The sequence below is a fragment of the Strongylocentrotus purpuratus genome, unplaced genomic scaffold, assembly GCF_000002235.5.
Source record: "Strongylocentrotus purpuratus isolate Spur 01 unplaced genomic scaffold, Spur_5.0 spur5_contig_823, whole genome shotgun sequence".
In the NCBI taxonomy this organism is placed as follows: domain Eukaryota; kingdom Metazoa; phylum Echinodermata; class Echinoidea; order Camarodonta; family Strongylocentrotidae; genus Strongylocentrotus; species Strongylocentrotus purpuratus.
In genome coordinates, this window is record NW_022145528.1 from 914,504 (window position 1) to 933,925 (window position 19,422).

Genomic DNA, 19,422 nt, shown 5'->3' on the forward strand with positions numbered 1-19,422 from the left:
GATCGCAAAACGGGCAGGGACACAAATACAAACATTGATTTCTGCTCTAACACTATTCGAAACATTTATTCGTAGATTTGTATAATTAAGTGGCGAAAGTGATATTTTGAAATATTAATGCACAGATACAAAAACATACCAAACATGTTTCGATTCTTATTCTAAAAAAAAAAAAACCGGCAAATTCTAAAAGATCTTTTTAAAAGGAGGGAGGCGCTATAGCCCAGTGGTAGAGCAGAGCAGCTCGTAACCGGGAGCTCCCTGGTTAGAAACCAAGTCGATATGCTATGGTAAGGCATAACTCAACATTACATTTCGTTCGGAGAGGATCTTAAACCCGCCGGTCCCCTGTTTGCCTAATTTAGAGCATACACATGCTTCATATAGCAGTCAGGAAAAAAAAGCGAACGGTACAGAAAGCTACCTTTTGTGGATAGGCCTAAATTGAAGGTTTGGCTTAACTAGGGAGAAGAAGGATAACATCAAACAATAGATCTACTCATGATGACGCTCTTTTCATTTCACCTCGCTGTAAGATAAAGTAGAGTTCTATGGAGCGAATACAAAAGAAAAGTTTGCTCTAAAGGTAAAAACATAGAATGCCGTGGCAGGATTTCATGCGGCCGAGCAAGGCTATTGTTTGATCGCTATAATTGTCCGACTTGCTATAGATTCTTGTTTAGCTACACATTAAGGTTGCGTATTATGTGTGTGTGTGAGGGAGGGGGCGGCGAAGTGAACGGCCGGACCAAAATGGCAGAGGCCCATCAAGAGGGCTCCACTCGCTAGTTATAAGGACCGCTATTCATTGGACAACTATTCATGAAGACCACTATTCGTAATTTGAGAACATGGTCATTATGTATAAGGGTCATGAATTCGTAATACGACATCCCCCCTCCCCAAAACTAAATAAATAAATAGAAAACATGAATAGATTAATAAATTAAACTAATGATACAATAACAAATAATGCCCGGTAATTGGGAATAGCCGCCTATGAGCGGAACAATGGGCGCAACAACTATTAGCTGCTCAAAGAGCTGTCTTTTGTCATTGCGTTGCAAAAACAAAGTGCTTTTAAAAGTTACATGTACTATAATATCCGTATGCTATATAACACCCAATGTGAACATGACGTGTTCAGGCCTTATAACTATATACAGTGCACGTTAAAACAAAAGACTTTACTAGCGCTAGCTAACAATTATGAAACGTCAAAACGTCACGAACATTGACGATAACAAATTGTTACGACAAATGCCACCACCAATACAGTTTCTTCGCGAAGAAATATTCGATCGGATTTCATGTTTGGAACAGATAGGCGATTTCGAATTGTCCCATCTACCGAAACGTTTTGATGATGCTGGCTCCCGACAATACGATTATCATTTTTGTAATATCTTTAATTTGCAGATGTTTGTTTGTTTTGTATGACATATTTATAAACGCCCTATAATCTTATTTCAAGCAGAATCTTTCAATCTCTTTGATTATAAGTATCATTCTTAAATCACGGGTATTTAAATACAATAGCTGATTTTGCGAAGATTTAGAGAACCTACGTTTCTATTCTTTAAATCGATCTTGCATGAGAAAGAACAGAGTGATGATATAGATATATGACCTATTTTGATCGGATGACAGAACAAAATGAATGTAATATGAAACAAATAATGTGTCAAAACATACAGAAGGAATACAATTATACATATCGTTTTTGTTTTGTTCGTGAAGAAATTAATATAATACAAGTATTGAACACATTAATGAACAGAAATGAGCAATCATAACAACGTCAACGCCTACACAACTTCGATGGTTGGGAGGAAAATAACAATCAGAACAACAATCTAAATCAATGTCTTGTACGTAAAATAATAATAAAACATATCAGTAGCCAAAGTGAAAATTTTAGAGTCAAATCTTTCAAGACGAGAGCGGACACACACGCGGGGATTACATGAATAACTAATGCGTAGGAACGGGCGCGAAAGCTTTTCAAATTCACAAATTCACAATTCACAAAAAGCGCTTCGCCTTTAAGCGCAGCCCCCCCCCCCCCATCCCCAATGAGTGTTATGTAGGGTACGCATATGCATTTTCCCTCCTTTTGAAAACAGTTCCTTAAGTCCAGTGTGTAAAGTCAATACGGGCCGGATTTGTGTGTACTAGACGAGCCGGACTTTGGTGCGTGAAAAGTACCCCTTTACCAGACAGTAACAATGAGTCTCCAAACAATAGCCAGATTTGATATTCATATTGTGAGCATGTGCTTAGTTATATCGGGATTCCCTGGTTATATTGAAGACGTGGGCTAATATCTGTTTGCCCAGTATTTCTCGCTGATTGTTTGGCCAACATTAAATTGCTATTGTCCAGCTGACTTTTCTAAAGGCTTTTCTACCCTCGGCGCTAAAGGGATTGCGGAAAATTTCAACACTATTTGTGTTTCTTGATGAACCAGTAGAAGAAGAATAAGGGCTACCCCCCCCCCCCCCCCGAGAAAAAAAAATGTCCCAAAACAACGCAATCATTATTAATTCCGTTTACTACTTGATACCAACACGTGCATGATGGATCTCCCGGATGGATCCTTATTTAGACAGTGAGACAGTTCTGTTACGAGAAGCAATTCAACGAATTGCCATGGCTTGTATTTGTTCTAGAACGCACTACACTCTTTCGATAACACGTGGCCCCTATTCAGCACAATATATACGTATTTTAGTTCTTCTTAACAATGACCTAGATCTCAAACTGGCCGCGGATGTAACCCCCCCCCCCCCTTTCGTCACAAAGAAATATTCGATAAAATTCTTTGACACAGAATGATAAACTAATTTCTTCTTGAGATATGTTCGGGGTGAAATTTCAAACATCATTTCCTGGTAACTCTCTTCTTTTTTAATGCATGCTCTATTCTTACGATTTAGGCATAATTTACTATGTTGATTTGCAATTGATAATCTCCCTGGGAGTTTTGCGATATCCCCGATGATACGGGTACAGTGTATTTAATTTTTTTCGTAACATTAGTGTTTTGCAAAGAAAGAACATTCTGAAAATGAGCGTCTTCCTTCTAACGAAACATATTGATGATGTTCCCGACAAAACGGATATCATTTGCATTAACAAAATTTTAATACAGATAAAATGCTTTTTAAATCCAATTCAAACTACGACATTCTTGATTAAGTATCATTTTCAACATCACGGATTTAAAAATACGTTCTCTAATTTTAAGAAGATTCAAAGGATCTGTGTATTGAAATAACAGACTGATGATATAATTATATGATTTATAATGATCATACGACAGAACTGTTTACAAGATGCAACAAAAATTGTTTAAAAAAAAACAAGAAAATCGAAACATGCGATAACATCGCTATATAAGGAAATATAAAATTACAATTAAAGTGTCAAAACATGCACGAGAAAAACAATGTCAGAGAGAGTGGGGTATTAAAGTATAAAATAAATTTGTTTTTTTCGTGAACAAATCAATTTGTATTAAAATTGATACAGTATATTGAACACAAACATGAACAGAACAGGAGGAGATGAAAAAATGAACAATCATGCCAACGTTAACGCCTACAGAACTCCGATGTTAAGAGGAAAATAAACAAACATTGTAACCAATGTCATGTACGTAAAATAATATTAAAACAAATCAGTAGCCAAAGTAATGCTTTTCAGAGTCAAATCTCGCAAGACGAGAGCGACACACAAGCGGGCACTACATGAATAACTAATGCGCCGGACCGGGCGCGAAAGGGCGCGAAAGCTATTCAAAGTTTAAGCTTCCATTCACAAATGTCAAGTGCTTCACCGGGGCGCGCCCCGGCGGGGTAATTTCGTAACAATGAGACTCCAAACAATAGCCAGATTTTAATGAGCTGGCAACCAACTGAAGTCCTCTCCTATCCGACGCAAAAAGGCGCTAATGGGCGCATAAAGGCGCCTCCTTTGTTCTCATATCCTGCTCTGCGCCCCGACGCGTCGCGGCACAGTCGCAACTTTGGAAGGCTCCCCTTATAGGAAGTGTTTCGTCCTTGACTCGTCTAGTTTGTGAGATGACTCATCTCACAAACTAGACGAGTCCCATGATTAGGAATGGTTAATAGATGTACATGTATCACACCCAACATGCACATGTTTAACGTCACTAAGATTCTATTTTCCCTTCCCCCCTCTCTCTGACCTTCTCCCTTCTCTCTCTCTCCCTCAAACTCAAAGGCCCAAATTCACAAAGGGAGTTTGTTGACAAACCTAGGTTTATGTGCATCATTTGACACGTTTCAACGTGTTTCGAACCAAGGTCAGCACATAAACCTAGTTTTGTCGACAAACCTCCTCTGTGAATTTGGGCCACAAAGTCTCTCTCTCTCTCTCTTCCTCCTCCTCCTCCTCCTCTCTCCCCTTTCTTTTGCTCTCTGTGTAACTCTAAAACATCTCTTTTCCTATTTCTCTCAACCTCTCTCTTGCCTATTTCAACTTGCATTCATCTACTTGTAAACATAGTATATGCACAGACAGACAGAGACAAGTTAAGTAATACTTAGTCAATATGAAAATCAACCCATTTTCAAGTAGGCTAGCTACGCTGTACACAAATGAAAACGTATTACATATACATGTATGTACATGAAAGTTCATTATAAAGTATTTTATTTCTGTAGTCAGAATGTCAGTTGCATACATTAGCTGTTGCAATGCCAGACAAGACTCTGGCAATCCTCATGGATGTATACAGTTACCAGATTACATGTATATGGAGCATGCATAGAATTGTACAACTATATATTTAAATTAGAACTGGGGGTGTTTCTTAAAGCTGTGCGTAAAGTTACGAATGACTTTCCAAATGATTTGAATATGAAGAGCCAAATGGGATGCCGAAAGTTTTTCCTGACATTTCAACAAAGTGTGACTGTATTTCCTATAATCTCAATTAAATTGTAGCCAAAACTACACTTTGCATTAACAAAATTTGTTAATAATGATAAGGTTAATCTACATCTGCATATTTCTACTTTAGCTAATGCAATTAAAAGGATTTGAGAATCCCATTAACTCTTCATATTCAAGTCATTCGTAAAGTCATGCGTAACTTTACGCACAGCTTTATGAAACACCCCCTGGTCTATGTTATTGTATACACTGTATTCATATACATGTGTAGTCACACTTTGCTAGTCACCACTGTGTTGATGATGATTATGATGATAATGATGATGGTGATGGTAATGATGATGGTGATGACGATAACGATAATGTACATGAATTTAAATCCAATTCTCTTCCATTCCCCCCCCCCCCCCCCTGCAGTTGATGAAATCCGTGACATCGAGGGAAAGATCCCAGGTTTGAGGGACAGGCTCAGAATGCAGCACCGTCTCATGGACAACATGACCCTCTCCATGACCTATGACCTCGCCGAGATCCAGAAAAAGATTGCCGAAGCACGTTCACTGGCTAACGGAGTAAGGGATCATGTCCATCTAAATAAAAAAGTTTTTAAAAAGAAGAAGAAAAAAAAGATAAAAGAATTGACCCCTCCAAAAATAGATTTCCATTTGAAGGAAATATTTTTGTGTTTAATACCTCTTTTGATAATGCTGTGATTACCAGCATGTGCAATTCGAACTGATATACCTTCCCTCCCCATTTTTGATATCATCTTATCTTATAAATCTCCCTCTCCCCCCCCCCCCCCCCCCCCCCACCCACTACGCTAGCAAGCTATGTCTTAAGATTAATATACAGTTAGCTTTGCTTATCAGTTACAGTAAGCACGGTTTTAACCCTTCACTTGCCTTTGTAGACTACAGGAACAATAAGCAGGCTGGCAAAGTTGACTTTTGTCACACAAAAAGTGTAAATGTATAATATACATTAAACAAGATGGCAGTCCGAGATGAATAAAGACTTAAAGATGTTCATGCGTGGGTATAGTCATTCGTGAAGTAGGCAACTTGGCGATCACTACATAACATTGAGCCAATGGGTATTATGCTCCTGTGAGTACGTCCATGTGCTGCCCTCTATATACCCACGCTTGAGCAACTTTAAGCAGAGATGTTGCCAAATGTGGATGATGATATAGCCTCTGCTCAGTACCTAGTACATATTTATACTGCTACGGTCAAGAAAGCATGGTCATCATCAGATTTGAAAATTTGGTGTCCAGGAGAATGATGAGAATATAATAATATATAATACTCTTTTTGGAAGAATGATGATGCACTATACACAAGCTTTTCAAATCTGTTTTCCAGATATCAGTTTTCTACAAGACACAATTCCTCTAAAAACAGATTAAAATTACATTTCTTGATATAAATTATCGAAAGGTTTCCTTGAAACCTCTTAGTGCTAAGCTTTGCATGTAGAATGTTTATATTTTTGAAGCGAGAAGTTTGAATGGGCAGGCAGTTATGTAGTTCTTTGCATTTTGTACCTTTACAGCAAATTTAGGCTTCTCAGCGGTAACATACAATTGTTGTTTTACTCAGTTATCCAATTTGAATTAGGTCATCAATATTTGGTTGAGATTATAATGCAGTATGTATTGATGTTGCAGATAATTAAGTTTAATTTATGCAGCTGTTGATAGTATTCTTGGAAGTTTTGTAAATGAATGCTTTTTTTTTCTTTACCGGACCAAAATGTTATTTTCAATCCAAAACACAGAATGTCATGCCATTGAACTCCAAACAGTGAGTAGCAGGAAATAAAGACATGGCAGCATAGAAAAATTACAGTGTACTTTTAACACAAAAAATTATACAACATTGGCTTTTTGGTTTTATAAATAGACCTATTAAAAACAACGACCATTATGATCAACATTAGATAAATGGAGGCCCTGTGTAGAGGAGAGTCACCATCTTTGCATGTTAAGAACCCACTGCACTATACGTATAAGAGTAGGGGGAAACCCCGGTGAAATGGTTTACCTGCACACCCCCAATCAGTTATACCGGGAGGAGAGACACGAGGGTAACAGTGAATCAGTTCGCTTTTTGCCTCCCAGGCACAGGTGGCGCCAAATACTTAATATTGATAATAAAAACAATATAATATATTGAGATGACATAATCACCCTTTAATTTACAGTACCTACCGTCAGATATCCACTAGAGGAAAAAAATAGCAAAAAAGCTTTTCTTTATCGTAGGCCAGCAGAAGTATATAAGGCCATAAAGTTCAACAGTTTGTTATTTTAGAAATATTTACTTTGCTGATCAAACAGCTGACGCGAAATGTAGGGCTTTCAGCTAGAAAAGCATTTAGTACAACTTTCGGAGAGAGACTAAAAAGAAAAATATATGCCTTTTTTCTCCCCACACTTTTAATGGCCTCTCCAAATTCATGACAAATGAAATAAAAGTGGTAATATGGACATGGTCCCAATTTTCATTTAAAAAATAGCTCTGCAAGCAAAAAAAAAAGATAAAAGTGCCTTTTCTTTAGTGTGAGTTAGATTTTCTTCATTCCATTTTGTATCATAACGCATTCTGCCTGCTCATATTTTTTTCTGTCATGATAACAACGCGAGGGTTAAATGTTTACTTCTGTATCCGTAGCAACTATCAGTAGAGTGTACTTGTGGAAAAGTCAAGCATGAGTTGATGTTTTAGAGGGTGAAAGGATTTTGTTTTGTATTTGAAGCAGTGCCCTGTCAGTAGTATAGTAATTTAGAAGGGAAATAGGCAAAATGAATAGTCAGTGAGGCGAGTTAGGAAAATCCACCAGTTGTAATTCTAGAAATTACATGTAGTTCAACTTATGCAGTAAGATTATAAGGAACTATTGGACTTTCATGTACCGTATGACAAGTTTGAAAGTTGATTTGAAGCAAATAATTATATATTTTATATAGATGGCGAAAATTCAGTATTTTCGCCAGTGCAAAAAAAATAGTTATAAGGGGACCGAATGATTACATTTTTGGTTAGATTGTTGGAATTAAAAACGCAGAAGACTGTAAAGACTGAAAACTATTTGTTTTTGCTAACAGTACATGTAACATATATTTAGAAAGAGAGAACTATTAGAAATGACAACTAGAGGGAGAGCTTGTAAATTCTATATTATTATACATTAGTTTTTTTCATACTAGTGGAGGAAATGCCTTGCTTCTGTTGATGGTAGATTTGTTTTCAGATTATGATTTTTTTTTTTTTGTACCTTTTCTTTTCATTCATGCTTTTTTTCAATGTATATTTCTTTTGTGTTTTCCATATTTTTTGAGATTGTGTCACTTGTGGCATGGCAGTTATTCATGAAATGTTTATCAGCTGTTTCGACTTTAGTTTGATACTCGATGGACGAAGAAATTATCTACAAAGTATTTATGTTCATGTGTTGTAGCAATTACTGTACACTGAAGTCAAACAAAACACCCAAACTACTTATAGACAATCAATTAATTATTGTTCTTCAGAACAACTTTGTCAATGTGCAGTCCCTTCCAGATCATAGGATAGATAGGATAGATAACAAGTAAACTGCCATTTTGGGATATTAGTTGGGGTCACTGGTTTTCAACAGAATGCAGATCTATTTGTGTTCATAAAAACACAGATTGGCGGTACATTTATGAATATCTCTTGTATATATATATATATATATATATACAGGTTATTTACTTCTTTTTCTCTGCCATGCACTTAGTGGTATGTACAGTGTATGTGTAAATGAATATTCTTTCAAGATCTTGAAAATACCGGTAGGGATTTTGAAATATTAGCCGTTAAAGGTTGACATATGTTTGTTCAGCTTTGATGTTCACATGCATCTATCATCATTTTGTTTGCAGTTTTCACCATTGTCTAACTTAAAATGAACGGAGCACTCACAAACGATGCACAAAGATTATCTCACAATCCAATCTCACATTGCCTGCTTTTGAACAATGCCTGCTCAAGCACACAATCATCTCACCTCTCGCAAACACAACTGCTATTAAACCTGTTCATGCATCGTTACTTTACCCCCACAGATCAAGGTCGCAGCCAAGTTTGGTCCAGACAGCTATGTGGAGCTCAAGGCCCCCGCAGAGGTGTCTGAATCTACCCCCATCTCATCTTTCTCTTTCTACTTCACAACCCAAGCCAACGATGGACTCCTCTACTACGTCGGTGGCCCTGCAGCAGGGGTATGAACTCATCTTATTTTTTTTTTATTGACAAATTACATATGGAAGGAATGATTTTTCCTTGAAAAACACGAACAATTTGCTGAAAAATCATATAGATATCATGGAAAGGTGTTATATCTACATAGTAGCTGTGCAATGAATTGATCTAATCGAGGGGTCAGTGACGCAAAGACTGAGCACTTGGGCCTTACGGAGTTAAGTCTATGTTTCACTAGCCATTGACTTGAATGGTGTTAAGTCTTTGTGTTTCCTGGAAAGCCCACATTTTTCTGAACATTTTTACAAAATATTGACTTACGTCTTTGTGTCACTGAGCTTTCGTAATTATAATATAATTATTATTGTTAAAACATCTTCCCTATTTTGACGCCCGAACAGGATGATTATCTTGCCCTCACCCTGGAGAACAGGAACCTTGTCTTCCGATACAACCTCGGTGATGATGACGCCATGGCAACAGTAGCTCAGGACGTCACTGACGGACTGTGGCGATACGTCCTAGTAGAGAGGTATGTTAATTTACATATGCTTTTTAGTGGATCAGCCCCCGGCCCCCCAACTAAGAGGTCGGAATGATCGCATGCGTGTTGCCAAAATGTCCGGTAAAGGGGTACTTTTCGTGCGACAAAGTCCGGCCCGAGAATTGTAAAAAAAAGGGGTGTATTTGACTTTTCACCCGGAGATTTCTTTAAAAAGGGGGTGTTTTTCTTTTTTTCTCTCATCTTTTTGGACTCCTGAGAAATTATTCTGAATTTAGGGGGGTACATTGAGCATTTTTCCGTATTTAGGGGGGTCTCCAAGGCAGGAAAAGCCCGCGAAAGGGGGGTTCGGAAATGTTGGCAGTCCTCAGATAGGGGGTGCTTTCAAAAAGAGGGTACAAGCATATGCGTACCCTAAATAACACTGAGTGGGGGGGCCGGGGGATCCCCCCATTTCCTCAGAAATTAAGAATTCCTTGTAATAATTTTATTTTGTGCAAAGTGTATTTGTAGAGAGGTATATGACATGCACAGGGCGTATCCAGATTCTGTAACGGGGAAGGGGGCACAATTCTATTAAATTTCTGATGAGAGAGGGAAAAAAGGTTATCTCATATTCAATCTCCGACAAGTAAGCACGTAAGCAAAAACAAACTTATTTTCAGGCACCTTTTTGGGGTAAAATTCTGAAGGGGGAAATAAAAACAGAATGGGAGGGGGGTGGGCACATTTTATTGTACTTGTGGAATGCGACATTAGGTCTTAAGGAAGGGGGGGGGGAGGCATGCGTCACTTGTTCTACCCCTCTCCCATATGGTAACGTGTTCCTGACAGTGTCTTCCAGATTTAAAAAAAGGACAAAAAATGGGCTCTACATGTGCTCTAAGGTTGTACAGTTATCTCAGTTATTTTCACCAATTGTTCATGATGATGACCGTTTTAAAGCCCCACCGCACTAGTTTGGCCAGGAGAGATTAGACCTCCCTGCATGGTCACTGACAGGTGGATATCTCATCAATTTAGCTCTCAATTAACATAATAAAAAGAGGATCATGAGGGACCAACAGGCACCAATTAGGCATTGTTTGCTATATAGAGGGTGCAAGTAGCTATAAGTAGTGCAGTGGGGCTTCAAGATGATTTCAAAGTGATACATGGAGATGAAACAAGTGTCTTGAATTATGAATCTTCAGGTATGGTCGCTATGCCAAGGTCACGGTTACCACAGAGAGCACCGGCGACCAGGACGGAGAGTCGTCAACCACCGGAGTCTTTAACCTCCTAGATCTCCAACCAGAGTCCATCATGTACATTGGAGGTGCTCCACAAAGTGCTGATGTAAGTGAATGATGATGATGGGGGCCGGGGATGGGGGTGGTGGTGGTGGTGGTGATGATGATGGTGGTGGTGGTGATGAAGATGATGATGGTAATAGAGGTGATAGAGGGATGTTTGATGATGGTGTTGTTGACGATGACAGCAATGATGTTGATGATGGTGATGATGACAACGATGTTATGCATGGTGTTCTTGTGGATCACATTTTGTCTCCCACCTTTTTTAATATTTTTTATGTTTGATGAATCATGTGGCAATTTTATGGAGATGATATTCTTAATTGTGAATAACCCCAACCGGTATCGATGATTATGGCTTTTTGTTGATGTTGTGTGCATGTACAACAGTATAGGCCTCAATAAGAACTCGACAGCACACTTGCCTTGGGGTCCGAGAGAGTATTAAAGTGTCGGTAGTTTATAATGATACACTTTCCATACAGAGTAGTACATTGTTTTGATGTCATTGGGGGGGGGGGGGTGGGGGGTGCGTGCATTGCTCAAGACCCATCGGTTGTACCAGTGAGCACTCTCTTGGTGATTGACAACACAATTAGCCTTTGAGAACCTAGGGTTATGTGCCTTCAATGATTAATCACTGTTTTTTCTTCTCAACCAAACAGTTACCAGGAGTGATCAGCAACCGCGACTTCATCGGCGGGGTGGACGAATTCCAGTTTGGCGAGACGCCCATCGGAGTCTGGAACTTTGTCAATGCTAGCTCTGTTAACGAGGGAATCATGAGGTTTGTCAGTCATCAAACATTGTTTAACTGATTTATAAATTCAAAGCAATGAACTTAAACAATTTATGAGCTTTTTATTTATATTCTATAATTTATAATAAAAATTTGTGAGCTCTCTGATGCATTTTATGTCAATGTTAAAGGTTATCATTATAGAAATGTCCCCTGACAATGACTTCTTTTCAAATGCCCTGATATTCAAAACATGTTGAGAGCTTAGCTTAAGGTAGTCACCCGAAGAATCTAAAGTGTTTTGAATTGATGCAAAATACATATCATTGCGAAGGGGAAGCCTTCCTGATCAAATATGCTTCCCTCTTCAAAATATGTTTTGCCTTCAGCGATCTTCCGTAGAGTGTCAAGATTTGTGACCTCACACGCGAGACACAGCTACATGTAGCCACATAGCATTTTATGGCTTTCCATGATATCAATTGATTTTTCAGCGTTTTATTCGTGTTTTTCAAGAGAAAATCTTTCCATTCATATGTAATTTGTCCATAATTATCAGTTGTCGTGAATTTTCTTCGGGTGACTACTTTAAGAGTTTGAACCAGACTTTCAGGCTACATATACTTGGTCTCACTTTCCTATTTCTGTGTGCAGTGCTGTTCCGTATTATTATATTTCAGCAATATTTGATCAATTTTTTATTAGGATACAGTGAAGCCAAAAAGTGACATTGGAAGATAACCAAATACATTTGTTCCTTCCTTTCTTTCTTCAGGAATGTGACGGACCTGGCGGTGACGACCGATCCCGACGATCCTAACTCTGCCGTCATGTTCGACGGGTCGGGTTATGCCATTGTTCAACGCGGCACCAAAGAGATGTCGGTCGGTAACCGCATCCAACTTCAACTCAAGACTCTCTCTCCCAACGGTCTCCTCCTCTTTGCAGGAAATGAGGTATGTTCTCAGTTTTTTAAAATCATTTTATGCCGTCCGTCTTCCTCTTCTGTCGCTGTTCCTCCATCTCTTTCTCTCTGTTCATATAATATTAGAAAATGAAATGTATGACGAGATGAGCCAGTTAAATAGTATTAAGAGGGTCTTTTTAGGAAGATAACTTTTTATCTTATTAAGTATACTATTGCTCCTAGATGGCGCTCTTCAATCTGCTCGGTTGAACTGGATTTATAGATTATTTGCGTTTTCTCCCGGGGAAAAGGAGGCAGATTATCTTGAAGAAGAAGAAGAAGAAGAAAGTTGATTCTTAGGTACTCATCCACTCCCACATCCTTTTGTTTCTTTTCTTCGTTCAATGATTTACAATACTTTCCCCATCTTGTGTTGCTTTACAGACACCATAGGGAAAATACTTTCTTCATTGAGATGCACGGAGGTCGCATCTACTACGAGTATGACCTGGATCAAATACTGAATACATGTTTATTTTCTTATCTTTTCTTATCTTTGCTATAAACAACTTTCCCCATTTCGTTTTGCTTTACAAACACCATAGGGCAATACTTTCTTCATCGAGATGCGCGGAGGACGCATCTACTACGAGTATGACCTTGGTTCCGGACCCGTCTCCAAGATATCTAAGAATATTTACAACAACAACAAGTGGACCACCATTACCATCTTCCGTGTTGGCAAGGCAACCCAACTCTTCACCATTACTCAGGGACCCATGTGAGTATTAATTTGAACTTTGTTTTTAGAAAATTCAATGTAAAATATCTACCAAACTGCGAATATAATGTTACTCATATACAGTAGGCTTATGGGTGCACCATGTGAGAGAGAAAAAGGAATGTTGGTAATCTTTACATACACACAATCAAGAAAGAAATATTACCGACAGTCCTTTTCAAGACTCCCCAATCCCTCCCCCCTCTCTCACATGGTGCAACCGTATACCTTCTGTATATCTACACACCGATACTTATAAGCAGCATCTAATGTTACTCATTGAAGCTCTTTTTACCAATCGTGTGAAAGAATATGTTGAGACTAATATGTGATGATACAAATTTTTGCCGGGAAAATGCCTAGTAATTTATATATTTTGGAAATTATTATATCTATCCGGACTGGATAGATATCGCGTAGTCCCATATACATCTTTCTGTGTACAGTGCCTGTAACTTTACCAAGACTGGGCCAAATTTCTTAACATTTTGATGATTCCAGAACCTTGCAGTACACACCAATACTTATATGCTAGAAGATCAACCTTTTCTGATCTTTTCTGAACATTTCTTTCACAATTCAATGGCACGACCAGAACTGGTCTATACCTTTAAACAACAAATCATAACAAGCAGACAGTGATTAACAAATTTCCTATGTTATGTGTTTGTCATAGTTCGGAGGACTTTGCCCAATTCTCCTCACCTGGGGCAGAGACTGAGCTTGAGACAAACAATCTAATCTACATTGGTGGATTAGTGGGCGTTCCAGATGACCAGTTCACGTAAGTAGAAGGAGTCCTTTGGAATCTGATTGATGAGGAAAAATGATGATGATGATGATTAGGAAGAGGAGGAGGACAGTAACAATGATGATGAAGTTGATGATTAGAAAGAATGATGAGAATGAATGATGAAGATGATGATGATGATGATGAAGATTATGGTGTTGATGATGATGATGATGGTAGTGATGATGATGATGATGATGATGATGATGATGATGTTGATGGTGGTGATGATGATGTTGACTATGATGAAGATTATGGTGTTTATGATGATGATGATGATGATGGTAGTGATGATGATGATGATGATGATGGTGATGTAGATGATGATGATGATGGTAGTGATGATGATGATGATGGTAGTGATGATGATAATGATGATGATGATGATGATGTTGGTGGTGTGTATGATGATGATGATGATGATGGTGATGTTGATGATGATGATGATGATGATGATGATGATGATGATGAGAATGATGATGATGATGATGATGATGATGATGATGATGATGATGAATAGGATGATTAGGAGGAGGAGGACATTGACTATGATGATGAAGATAAAAGTGATGATGAGAAAGAATAATGATGATCATCATGATTATCATTAGGATGATGACAATGAGGAGGAGAAGGAGCAGGAAGATGATTATGAAAAGGAGGAGGAGGAGAAAGATGATGCTGGTTCTGACGATGACAAATTGATGTCGAGAATGAAAACGATGATGATGAGGTTAATAAAGTTAGTTTGTGCTGTTAAAGATGACCTGACCCAATGATACAAGTATGCATCGTCATTCTTCAAGTAGGAATATAGTAATTAAACCCATCTCCTCCCTACTATTCTCTTTCAGACGTGTCACCCGAGAGAGTTTCCGTGGCTGCATGGCCAACCTTGTCATCAGCTCTCAGAACGTTGATCTGACCGCTGCAGATGTCCAGACGGCTGGATTCTTCCCAGCATGCATCCGCCAGGTAAGTCCAAAGTCCAGCAGGAATTGATGTTAGCATTGAGCAATTTTGACCAGGTAATGTGGAAGAGAGTTCTGGTAAAAACACAAAATAACTCAATTTTCAGGCCTTTTCAAGGCTTGTAATGTACAGAATGTACCGGGCTCCAACATGTTGAGTATCTTTATAGGTCAGTGCTGTAAAGACAACTGGGGGTGTATCATAAAGCTGGCTCTGTTTACCAAAAGTTTACCAAAAAGGTTGTACGAATGACTTAAATATGAAAAGCCAAATGGGATACTCAATCATTTTTAACTGCATCAACTAAAGTTGAACTGTGCAGATGTAAGGTATATTTGTTGCCATAATTTAATTGAGGTTATTTGAAAAATAGTCACACTTTGTTAAAACATCAGGAAAAACTTTGGGCATCCTATCTGGCACTTCATATTCAAGTCGTTCGTAAAGTCATGCGTAACTTTACAAACAGCGTTATGAAACACCCCCCTGGTATCCCTGTGTGTTGTTGTTTTTATTGTAATTTGTGTCTTTGACTTTGCAGGACATCCGTGTGGCCACCTACCCCGGCCCCAGCGGGGGTTACACCGAGCTGGCCATGCTCGATGATTTGGACCTAATGGACGATGGGGACTTCATCCTGCGCTTCCGCACCGAGCAGCCCAATGGCCTGATGCTCTACACCGCCGATGACACCCAGGTAAGCCAGGAGAAGGTCAAATCATTTTTTTTTAATTACAGTGAAACCTGTCTATAAAGACCACCCAAAGGATACAAGATAAGTGATATTTAAAGGCAGGTGGTCTTGATGTACAGGTTCCTGTAGTACATGTTTCAATGAGAAACCATTTTTAAGGGAAACAAAAAAAATGTGGTCTTTGTAGATGGGTAGTCTTTGTAGACAGGTGGTCACTAAAGCAGGTTTGACTGTATGTATATTGGTGTCATCTTCAGCAGCCTCCGTTTATGGGCACCACAGCAGACAACACAGTTAGGAATTTGTTTTCTTTTAATCCTTTTGAATTTCTCGGTGAGTATGCAAGAGACCCCAAGTTGTTTTGAAATTTGTGCACACTAATCTCTGGCAATAGAGCTATACATGTACATAATTGTTAAAGAGAAGGTTGAGTTCTGGGAAGAGGTAAAAAATTATTTGTGAGCATTATCATTGTTATCATGCAAGGGTGGAAGAACATCAGATTAAACATGTTCCCTGAAAAGCATGGCTCTTTAAATGCCTTCATATTCTCAATATGACATGAAACATCATAAAAATCCAGGGTTTTTTCGCCAAATTTCTTATCATTTTGATGATTCCAGAACCTTGCAATACACACGAATACTTATATACTAGATGATCAACCTTTTCTGATAGATTCCACACCGTTTCTTTCACAATGGAATCACATGACCAGAACTCAACTTTATCTTTAACATTGCTTATAATCCCTGACATGACCAAGGGCAGATCCCAGATTTGGGGGGAGGGGGGGGGGGGTTCCTGGAACGAGATTTAAGGAATCCTTCACTCCATGAGTGTGGGGGGGGGGGGGGGGGGGGGAAGGGGGGAGTTGTTGGATGAAAAATGAAAAATTCCTAGCTTGTTTTTCGCCTCCTTTATTTCTCATTTTCTCCCTGTTCCTTTTCTTTACCCCAATTATCTAGGGGAGCCCCCCCCCCTCCCCCTCCCCACACGCATGTGCCATAGACATACACTTTCTATTCATAGCATACAAGGAAAATGATCTTATCAAAATGTTTTTTCTTAACTCTCAGGATTCATCTCTTGCAATCATGATGAAAGACGGAGCCGTCCTTGTAGTTGCTCATAGGGTCGAGACCGCAGAGCTTCTCACCCCCGAGGATACCTACAATGATGGAATGTGGCACACCATTAACGTGCGTCGCCCCGCAAGAAGAGCTAATGCAAGGTGAGTACCACCCAACGTATATCACATGCTTTCTAGTTTGACCGCTTTTAGGCTGCTGACTTTGAATTGTATACGAAATAAGACTCGTACAGTCAAACCTCATTTAGCGACCACATGTATAGAAAGACCACTTGCACTTTATTTCCATTGATTAGTGTTAACGCTGTTATTTATGCGTGATTAATTTATTTGAGCTGAGCGACCTCAAAACATATTCGCTGGTTCTTAAATTTGTGTTGTACGCAATTCAGCCTGTTCAAAACACGCATAAGATGTCATGCTGATATTTTCCTCGAGTTCTAAAACCTGCGCATGTCGATCTTAGCGCAAAATCTGTGAAAGTTAATGTACCTTTTATATTTCTACTTTTACAGTAGTGTATTTTGTGAAAATTTTATGAAAATAACCTACAGTTAAACTGTGAAACAAGTTTTTCGAAAATTTTCCCATTGAAATTCATGTATCAAAATGAACCAGGGTTTCTGTAGGATGTCAGCAGATTTTTAAGGTTTGGTGACACAAAGACGTAACTCCATATTTAGCCAAAATGAGTATTTGATATCAACATGTCAGAAAAATGTGGGCTTTCCAAGAAACACAAAGACTTAAATCCACCCAACACATTGACGTCAATGGCTAGTGAAACATAGACTTAACTCCTTAAGGCCATACATGTAAACCCCATAAACCACTTTTTCTCCAAATGGAGTTACGTCTTTGTGTCACTGACCCCTCAATTTGTACTTATTTTGCCTCTCCCTTAAGTGGTCTTTATATACAAGTTTGACTGTACATGTCTCATCAGCTCGGAGCCAAAAGGGAGTTACTATAACTCATATCTTTTAACACAGAGTTAATGCCCTTCTGGCTCTTAATCAGATAGATGATGAGTTGCTACTGTAGTTCAAACAACTTTATTGCAGTACTAGAATAGTAATGCTTGCCATTACGGTCTATACCATTCATTTAGTAGCGTAGTTGTCAGCTAAAATAACATCTTATGCAGAAGACTAAATGCAATACATTTTATAGCAATTTGAAGAAATAGTGCATTTTTACAAATGCAAATTTATGTTCACTAAACATGTGGCCAGTAGCGGTTTGAAATTAGTGGAGCTTTAAGCAATAGATGAAAATCATATTTAGTTTATGAGATGTGTTCTACTATTTAAAGGAATTTGTCGTAAATCTCTGTGGCATCACTTACATCTACGTGTATCTGCATTTGTCAATACATATATATGATTGAGCATGACATTGTTCCTCCGCAGAATAGTACGTTTGAGGAGCTCACTTAAAAAATGAGAACATCGCTATTTAATGCAGTAGAATTCAGAATTCAAATTAATGAAACTATGTGTATATCCACGGCAATTATATTCATTGTGCTTTTAGTAGTTAGTGTCTATTTATCTTGATCATATAAAGACCTAAAAAATGCCTAATCTATTACGCTTGTTCCTAAATTGTGTAGTAATGGCCTCCCTTGCTTCCAATCTTCAATTCAGAAAGTGACTGATGATGGTGATATTTCGGACAATATCTTTTTAAAAAGGGGCTTATTTTTGTGAAGTTTTATTTCAGGCGTTGAAACTTTCGATTGTTGAAAATTGATATTGCAGGGCGATTATGTTAATCGCTGTGTTTACATTTGATTTTACTGGGCTTTTCTTGTGAATATGTGTATTAAACCTGTGAATTTGTGCATAATTGTGGCAAATTTTCATCCCATCAACACCTTCCGCACATTTTTTTTGTTCTTATTTATATTTGAAGAAGAAAAAGACACTTACAAAAGTTAAAAGTCATTATTTGAGATTTTTGTTTTTTCACAGACCCGTTTTTAACTATTTTCATGATCTTATGAAAAGAACTATATGTTGAGTTTGTTTCTTTTTTTAACAGCAGTTAGAAATTAGCTGCAGTGTTTTTTTTAATAAGGACCTTTATTTAATTTTGCTTTTATAATGGAAGAGACTCGTGTTCTCTATCCCTCTTTAAAGCTTTCATCCTCCCCTTCGCTCCCCTTCTCCCTTCCTTCATCTTTCCTTTTAAAGGCTTCTCCCTCTGATTAAGCTTAATTAAATACTATCTCATCCCTCATTCCCTCAATTTAAAATTTAGGAGAAACTCGTGCAGATGATTTCATGGTGGAACTGTTTGAACAACAAAACTTAGTGTTTCCTTCACAATTACAAAACAGTTTAATATTATTATGTACATTTACTTTTTCAGTAGAAGATACAAATACACTTAAAGGGATTGGGTATCTTTGTCTCAGATTCTAAACAAAATCCTGGATTTAGCGCATGCTGCAATCATAATTATAAACATTTAGGTCAGTCAGGAATCC

At 38.2% G+C, this 19,422-nt stretch overlaps 1 protein-coding gene across 4 annotated transcripts in view; it reads left to right on the forward strand.

Moving 5' to 3' along the window:
- Positions 1-19,422, forward strand: part of LOC591623 (laminin subunit alpha) — a 102,398-nt gene that overhangs the window by 70,471 nt on the left and 12,505 nt on the right. For all 4 annotated transcript variants that reach the window (XM_030982139.1, XM_030982145.1, XM_030982152.1 and 1 more), the window contains 11 exons: positions 5,341-5,495; positions 9,020-9,175; positions 9,557-9,687; positions 10,851-10,995; positions 11,618-11,739; positions 12,467-12,647; positions 13,204-13,379; positions 14,056-14,163; positions 15,024-15,144; positions 15,683-15,838; positions 16,915-17,069. In XM_030982139.1, coding sequence (XP_030837999.1) covers positions 5,341-5,495; positions 9,020-9,175; positions 9,557-9,687; positions 10,851-10,995; positions 11,618-11,739; positions 12,467-12,647; positions 13,204-13,379; positions 14,056-14,163; positions 15,024-15,144; positions 15,683-15,838; positions 16,915-17,069 — 1,606 coding nt within the window. The remainder of the gene's footprint in view (positions 1-5,340; positions 5,496-9,019; positions 9,176-9,556; positions 9,688-10,850; positions 10,996-11,617; positions 11,740-12,466; positions 12,648-13,203; positions 13,380-14,055; positions 14,164-15,023; positions 15,145-15,682; positions 15,839-16,914; positions 17,070-19,422) is intronic.